General features: G+C 37.6%; 1 protein-coding gene across 1 annotated transcript in view; it reads left to right on the top strand.

Annotated features, from left to right (window-relative positions):
• The first annotated feature begins 2,942 nt into the window (after positions 1 to 2,942).
• Positions 2,943 to 9,127, top strand: part of LOC145772067 (UBX domain-containing protein 6-like) — a 42,320-nt gene continuing 36,135 nt past the window's right edge. Inside the window, exon 1 of the mRNA XM_082583882.1 lies at positions 2,943 to 3,304. Within this exon, the coding sequence (XP_082440008.1) occupies positions 3,222 to 3,304 (83 nt within the window). The 5' untranslated portion in view covers positions 2,943 to 3,221. The remainder of the gene's footprint in view (positions 3,305 to 9,127) is intronic.

Here is a 9,127-nt window from a genome sequence, read left to right as displayed (position 1 = left end):
TAGGTTGTGCTGAAAAAGGAAGAACAGCAATTACATGCTTAAAACAAGTTAAAGACACGCTTGTAAGTCAAGTCACTACAAATTTACTCTTCTGACCATGCATATTTTTCTGAAGATCTGATTCTCTTCAATAGGGCCTTGTGTGATTTCAAAAATGAGAAAAATTCACTACAGCACATATCTTTGAAATTATATTGAAGAGTCAATATGCCTTTCATAGTCGCAACGCTCGACTTGTTTCTTTCTTTAGTCCACTGACTTTGCATCAGTGAAAAGAGTCTCTCTACATTGGCATTGTGGGATGTAACAGCAAAGAAAAACTGTACAATCCTTAAAATTTCTGAGTGGCATGTGATGTTCGTAGACTGTTGCACCATTTCTTATGCGTTGGCAATTTAATAAATTCTTCGTCCTGTAGGTAACTTTCCACAAACTGCTTCAAGTTACAGATTTGGTCAAAGCACTTTGCATCGTCCACATCAACCTCTTTACCAATCAGATATTCCAGGTAAGGCTCTACATCCTTCCAACTTGGTATCTCGTTCAAGGTCATCCATTTGAAACAAGCAAACTCTTCCATTGGTTTCATCCATTTGCGCAGGTACTCCAAGCATCTCTCATAGAGGTTTGCAACTTCGGAAAGAAAATTGTTACATTCATCTTCATATTCCTCTTCTCTTTTTTCAACTACAAGCCTTTTAACTTTTAACTTTCGAGTGAAATAATCACTGCAACGAACCGAATACCTGACGTAAAGTATGTTAAAAAAACAAATTATAAACCAAATGAAAAATAAAAAAAATAATAAACCAAATCGAAAAAAAATAAACCAAACGGTTGCAAAATCAATGAGATTTGGTTTTAAAAAGACTAAAATGGTAACACTGACTTCTAAGTGATAAACATCATTGATAAGGAAAACGCTCTGTTACATCATAATTCCGTACAACCTCGTGGTAAAAAAAATGCACACGGCACGAAATAACAATGTTCTGGATTGGCAGTGTGCACAGTACGATTGCAGATGCAGTAAGATGAGCTGCCTGAGCGAATTTTCTAGGACACCCCTAATTTACAGGATTATTCCCGCAATTTTAATTCCCCCAAAATGCCCATCATAAAATTCCGGACATTCGAGCATTTTTTAAAATTCCTCCCGGACGCAAAATTTAACCCTAAATTACGGACATGTCCGGAATTTTCCGGACGGTATGGCAACCCTAGGTTAGTGTCACTTTCTATAAAAAGAACCAAAGACCCCAGCAGAATAATAGACAAAGAAAGTAAAAATAAATGCCAATTTCTCGCAATGTAAGTTCGCCATAATATACGTAGGCGATTAAGTTGAAAATATATGTCATTTCAAACAATACCACGAAGGCCACTCAAAAACTTCTCTTGTGCCACTGGCTGAACACTTAGGCTACTTTAGACGCATGGACGGTTACCGAGATCGGCAGAGTAAAGTTTCCGATTGTAGAAATGATGTTGCCGGGAAAAACCTGCTCTTATGACGAGGATCTGCAGTTCTTTTATTTGTTTAGAACTGTAGATTAGCTTTGATGTAACAAACCTTTCTTCCCAGGTTTGAAACAAACTTTGGCAAAAAAACACTCCATTTCTTGTGTGTGCAAGTGTGGAGTGAAATTTCACACGATGTAAAAGATTTACCGTTCCATTGCTTTAAAAAAAATCTCAAAAACCAACTGTTACATGAATATACATGCGTACCTTAAGTGCTCAATACAAAGGATAACTTACCTTTACAGTAGGCCTATATCATCATATCGTAAGTTACTTATTAATATTTGTTCTCTACAGTTATTAGTATCAAATTGCCCTGTTTTTGTATGCTTCACATAAAAATTGTTGCAATTCGGTGGTGGTATCCACGTTTTTCCTCGTTATTTCAGGAAAACTTTCGCAAGTGCTGTAGCCTATTATAGCACACAATCACTAATTATTGGTGGTTGGTCAATTCTTGGTCGTTGCTCGTTGGTTTGAATCTTCATCCTCGGCTTACTCAGTCTGAGAATGCAGATTCAAACCAACAGTAGTTGTTTTTCAATCTCAGTGGCGAACTCTTTTTATTCAATGAAGTAGTGTGCCTGCCTCTGCACACTAGTGTGTATGAATGTGTAGTTAGATTTACTGTGATGGGGTGGTGGCTGACTAGATGACTGCTCATGGTCTTTCGCTACCATCCTGATTGCGCCATAATCTAACCAACAGTTGTACAATGCATTGTTTTGACAATTACATTTTACTCTGATTATTTGTTAATATATGGCGCTGTTAAAACAAAATAAATTGACTTGACTTGACTTGACTTGACTTTGATCAGTTTATACAAGTAAAAACCATGCTGGTGATGGTGAGTGGTGGAATTTTTTTCATTTGTGACGTGGCAGAAAACCACTGTTTTCTATGGAAGACACTTTAACATGCAGATATCCAATCCATGGACTTCTGTCCAATCCAACCACGAACCAATTAGATGTTACGTTGTCTGTCCAATTGTTGACCATTCCAGCATTCAGCCAGAGAATTGACTGAGGTTACTTTGAACTCTATCTGGTAATTACAGAAGAAAAAAGAGTTATAGCAGAGGTGGGAATCAAATCCACGTCAATGTAATGACTATCACCGCCCTAACCCAATGCGCCAAGTCAACCGAAAGCAAAGGATCGATTTAATTTAGCTAGAATTTGCGTTTTTCCTTTACAGTATTCTTCCTAAACGCAACTTTGATGACGTCATGAACAGCGTAGCTTCTGATTGGTTCGTGGTTTATTAGAAACCTGCTTGTTAAATTGCCTACCGTTTTCTATTGACATGCGCATTTTGGGCTTCAGATTTACAATCAATCAATCAATCACTGGTTTATTTTTTTCTTGCTTGTTTGTACAAAAAAGACCTGGCAACGCTGACTTCGCTTACAATTTGCACTTGCAGTTTGCACTCGGTCTTAATTTAGTTAATTTAGTTTGCAGTTGCACTACTTGCACAGTGTTTGTAACATACCGTACCTAGTTACTCCTTGTTACTTGTGTGTGTCAGTGTCACCCAAATGGGTTGATTTCAGGAGTTGTGGAAAGAAATTTTTCAGCGTAAAAAAGCTTTCAAGCCGTTGACAAGTTCAACAGAACTCGTTCTGCTGTTAAGTTGACAAATTTCAGTTCTGTTAAGTACGGTACCGGTACGTACTATCAACCAACAATATGAAAAAGTTTTTACAAAAGATAAAAATGGATGTGAAGTTTGCAAGAGCAGGTGAAGGACATAAATTGACTGAAGACACAAGGTATGTCAAAATATTGGATGTTTAAGTGTGGGTGCAACCTAGTTCGTACCCTGGACAGTTCGTACCCTCAGTTCGTACCCTGAAAAAATCGAGAGAAAAAATTTAAAAAAGCCGAAGTTGCTGATCGCAGTTTAATAGCACAAACCCGAACTCGCTGATGGGTCATTCCAGCCCAACTCAACCAGTGCTTCCATGGGTACCGTCTCAGATTTTGCTCAAAATTGCACCAAATGTACCCCTATGGGAGCAATGAAAAATCCCCAAGTTTCAGATGAAAATTTCAAGCAGCTTAGCTTTTACGGTCGTCTAAACTTTAAGGGCCTCATCCCTTTTTCGTAACAGTGGATCGCCGCGTTCATTTTCAATGGTTTTGAAAATGAACAATATAGCAAATAGCAAATAGCAATTTCAGCCATTTTCAGAGCCCTATAACTTTTATTGTAATTGTGGTAGAAGACTAAAAATTGCTGTGCTAGTTCATTATAAACTATACTACACAATTAAATAGTAGAAAACAACATCTCTTGATGCATAAGTGTTAGGTGGGTCATCAAAATCCTGCTTTTTTGCCTTGTTTAAGTGCTTTTTTCAATTTTCAAATGCTTGTGCTACCCAAACCAATCAAAATATTTCTCTAAAACCTAATTATTTGTAATATTAGGAAACTTTTCTTCTGCCAACTTGAATTTGGGAGTTGTGGTGCCATTAACAGAGATGTTATGGAGGTTTGAAAACCCTATCAGGCAGAAATGGCCTTTTTTACCCCTATGTTTAGAGCCCCAAATGACCAGTGACCACGTGGGCATTTTATGGTCATGCTAAAAGTCATACCAGACAAACACATACATTTATTCTTTCATTTCATGAAATAAAATTTTTGGTTATCAAACTCTTTCACTATAAATTTTATGTCTTTAAAATGTAACATTTTGGTAATTTTTGGCAAATAATCTCAAGTCCGTAATGTAGGTCAGAGAAAATTCAACAATAATTTATCATGAAGACAGTGAAAATAAGGCAGTGGCTATTTGACCGGCGCCGGTCTTTGAATCTAAAACACTATTTGACCGTCATTACGTCATTGTGCAGTCACTTTTTTTCTTTTTCTCTTTCAAAGCAAAAGATGAGAAGCGCGCATATAAGTTCTGAATCCAACCGTTTTGTTCAACTCGTTATGTGGCGCGTGTGGTACGTCGCCGCTTCCTATTCTAGAGGGACTGAGTTCGATACTACCCAGAAGCGTTCTTTTTTTTTAACTAAATTTTGACCCAAAGTGCATTTTGTTGAGAGCAAAAATGTATTGCTTCGTTCGGCAAACACGGTCACATCAATCAATCATTTTATTTTTCTTCATTAACGCGTCCGGGACGAAAAAGATACTAACTACAAAAATCGATATAGACCTCCCAGCACGTTAATGAACGGGAAGACGTGACAAAACCTTGAAAAGTTTAAAACGTGCCTGAATTGAAAAATTATATACCGTATCAGTAGTTAGCACGGCCACAATCGGAAAATTACCCAGAGAAATTCTCAAATTCCAGCAAATTAAAAAAACTCTAACTTTATTACTCACATTTGAAAAGACATAAAAAATAATTAAAAACTGACTACAAAAATGCACTTCGTGTCAAAATTTAGTTAAAAAAAAATAAATAAAAAAGAAAGAACGCTTCCGGGTAGTATCGAACTCAGTCCCTCTAGAGTCGGAGGCGGCGACGTATCGCATGCGCCACGTTACCAGTTGAGTGAGATGGTTGGATTTAGAACTTATATGCGCTTCTCGTCTTTCGCTTTGAAAGAGAAAAAGAAAAAAGTGACTGTATAGTGACGTCATGACCGGTCAAATAGTGTTTCAGATTCAAAGACCGGCGCCGGTCAAATAGCCACTGCCTGAAAATAATTAGGTAATGTGCTTACTGATCATAAACATTGGAATGCTGACACTGTTTACCATTAATATATATATGTTCAAAATGATGCTTTTTTATCTAAATTTTATCTCCACATCATAGTTTACTGATAGCAGGTGGGTACTTTTTCATGGGTGAGAAGAGGTGAAAGCATCATTTTGAACATAATTTAATGGTAAACAATTCAGGGTACAAACTGAGGGTACGAACTGTTCAAGGTACAAACTAGGTTGCATCCTTTAAGTGTGGCTTAAATAGCTTGTTAGATATTAATCTTATTTGACTTTTAAAAATAAAATTACAATTGTTAGGCCGTTTGTATCATACCGTATCGCAACTATCGCATGTGGTAGACTGAGACGGATGCAACCTAGATCGTACCTTGAACAGTTCGTACCCTCAGTTTGTACCCTGAAAAGATCGAGAGAAAACATTAAAAAAGCGAAAGTCGCTGATCGCAGTTTCCGCAAACATTTTAAAATTTTCCCCCTGAAAAGATCGAGAGAAAGATAGCACAAAGTCGCTGATTGCAGTTTCCGCTAACCCTAACCCTCGCTCATCGCAGTTTCCGCAAACATTTTTTCCGCAGTTTCCGCTAACCCTAACCATAGAGTAATCTATGCTCTAACCCTAACCCTCGCTGATCACAGTTTCGGCAAACATTTTTCCGCAATTTCCGCTAACTGCAGTTTCCGCTAACCTTTACCCTAACCATAGAGTAATCTATGCTCTAACCCTCGCTGATCGCAGTTTCCGCAAATATTTTTCCGCAGTATCCGCTAACTCTAACCCTCGAGTTTGTTTCCGAAAGCTCCGATCAGCGAGTTCGGCTTTGTGCTATTAAACTGCGATCAGCGACTTCGGCTTTTTTATTTTTTCTCTCGATATTTTCAGGGTACAAACTGTTCAGGGTACGAACTAGGTTGCACTCGACTGAGACTATGAGGTCACTTTGGCATGACCTTTTTTTTATTATTGCCAACTTCTTAATGACAAAATAAAATTTGATTTAATATATAGCCTTTAATTTGTCTTTTTCTGCATCAACTTGGATGGCCCATTGGCAACATTACTAAATGAGATTATATGGAACCTCAACTCGACACAGCTCAGAAATGCTTTAATGCTTTTTTTCCTTTATATTGGTGTTGCATATGCACTGCAGGGTCATTTCATTATAATTCATCCAGAAAATTGAAATTTTGGAACCATAGAATTTAGAATTGTCCCATTTTTTCACAGTTTAAAATGCTTGAAATTCTGAGTTATTTGGCACAAATTTTGTCAAAATTGGTTGAGCAGTTTTTGTTTTATCGCTATTTTAATGTTTGACCACCAGGTGGCGATTTTTTTAGTGAGCCGCATAAAAATGCTCATATCTTGGGACTTAGTTGCCCAATCTTCATAAAATTGGTATCTATCCCCCCATTTTCAGGGGTGGGCTTTCCAAAAATAAAGGTTAAAATGAGCTAGGAGTTATACTTTTTGTGATATAAACATTTGTAGTGCTTCGATTGCATGGCCGATTTCGCCATGCGGCCACGTGTTTTTTTCAAAATTTTTATGATCATTATTATTAGCATAGATGATATATTCCAAAAATATCTTTTTAATCACTTACAATTCACAACCTCATAATAAAAATTGTGCACAAAAATGTAGAATTTTTAAAATAGTCAAAAACATTGGATTTTAATTTTTTTCATCAGCCCATACTGGGCGGTCCGCCCCCCCCCCCCCCCCCCCCTACTACGCCACTGTATGTCAATCAAAGCATAGTAGTATAATACATTATTACACAAAGTGAAGGAGTCAAGACATAAAGATGAAGGAGTTTAATACATCGACAGGATGTAATGAGCTTGTCCGATGTGGGAAATAATTATACCATTTTCCAAACATATCTCGCTGCTACTGGTAGGACAGTGTGCAACTGTGCATAGTACAATTGTGTTACTTTGATTTGTCAGAAGTTACATTAAAGAGCAGCGACAGTCTTAATAGTAAAGTGAGTTATATGCAACAATCTGAGCAAGTATGTACATTGTACAACACCCCACCGGCACATAACATTGCAAAATAAAGTCACACTATTCTGACGATATAACTTCAAGTCTATACACTTCTGCTATCATTTCTGAATTGGAATACAGTATATAGGCTTTGTCTGCACTGATCATTGTAAATTTACATACATACATCATTGTAAGATTATTAGTGCCAAGAAGTGTACGAAACATTAAAGATAGTTTTAAGTGACTTTCTGCAATAAAATACAATTAAAAAGGATTCAATAAACCTATAGTTTTGCATGCATAACTAGTGCATCCCATTTTGCATTTAACATCATGTGACACTGGACAAAATATGCTCACTGCAGAGCCATTACAACATGTGAGGGGCAACAATCGGAATGAATAAAAACCCAATTGAACAAGGGTCGCCATGCATGTAAATAAACCGACAACCACGGTTTCTACCACGTAGCTAAACATGTGAAAAGCAGCATGAATTACTATACAATTGAACACGGGTTGTCATGCATGCGAATAAACTGCAAACCACGGTCTCTAGCATGCATTGTACAGTAACTAAGCTCTGTGAAAGGAAGCAAAAATATAAATACAACATAAATGAACAAAGGTTGTTGTACACTTTGACACATAGAACAACATGCCATTATTGTAACATTAGTCAAGACCTAGACAGCAATTTCAGGCAATCAAACCCAACCTAGTAGAAGCCAATCAATGCTCTTCTTGAATGCAAATGAAGCGACGATTCACAGTTTCCATGTTTGGAGCCGAAAATGTGTATATTCTGCCTGTTATAGTGGAAACTGTCCAAAATTCAGGACCAGGCACAGTGCTTCCACGCTGGAATCTTTGTTGAGTATTTCTCACTGGCACCAGTTCCTCAGCTTTTATATAGAAGAAAGGTACACTTGTTACAGCTTCAGAGCAGTATTGATAGGCAGCTGCAGCAGTCAAAATTTGGTTAGCAGTTGGTCTGCCTAGACTTTCGTTACCCAGCTTCCTTTTTACTACTCCATCAATCCCGTCACATGGAGATTTACCATGATTTGTGGCGAAAAATGACCACTTTTGAACAAAGATTCCAGCGTGGAAGCACTGTGCCTGGTACTCGTGGATACCATTACTTTAGTTCAAGTTGTATTGGTTCTTTCAGTTTTAAGCGCGTATCAGATGATTCACAATTCGCTAGCAGCCTAGCACACATTGTTTCTTTGATGCAGCCCCAATGATAAACATCCAAGATGTAAGTGTCATGTCTTATGTAGCATGTGTTTCTGACGGACAGTGGTGGGTTGGGCTTGTTGAATTATTGTGGAGAAAGAAAAGAATGATGTTCTGGTCAATTTTATGCATTCTTGTGGCCCCTCTCCATCTTTCGATTAGCCTGGCCGTGAAGATAAGTGTTACATGCACATTTCTTCAATCATGATGATTTTGGACAGTTTCCACTATAACAGGCAGAATATACATATTTTCGGCTGCAAACATGGAAACTGTGAATCGTCGCTTCATTTGCATTCAAGAAGAGCATTGATTGGCTTCTATTAGGTTGGGTTTGATTGCCTGAAATTGCTGTCTAGGTCTTGACTAATGTTACAATAATGGCATGTTGTTCTATGTGTCCAAGTGTGCAACAACATTTGTTCATTTATGTTGTATTTATATTTTTGCTTCCTCTCACAGAGCTTAGTTACTGTACAATACATGCTAGAAACCGTGGTTTGCAGTTTATTCACATGCATGACAACCCGTGTTCAATTGTATAGTAATTCATGCTGCTTTTCACATGTTTAGCTACGTGGTAGAAACCGTGGTTGTCGGTTTATTTACATGCATGGCGGCCCTTGTTCAATTGCGTTTTTATTCATTCCGAT

This window comes from Aplidium turbinatum, chromosome 6, assembly GCF_918807975.1.
Source record: "Aplidium turbinatum chromosome 6, kaAplTurb1.1, whole genome shotgun sequence".
Taxonomy (NCBI): Eukaryota; Metazoa; Chordata; class Ascidiacea; order Aplousobranchia; family Polyclinidae; genus Aplidium; species Aplidium turbinatum.
This window is presented reverse-complemented; position numbering and strand designations above follow the sequence as displayed.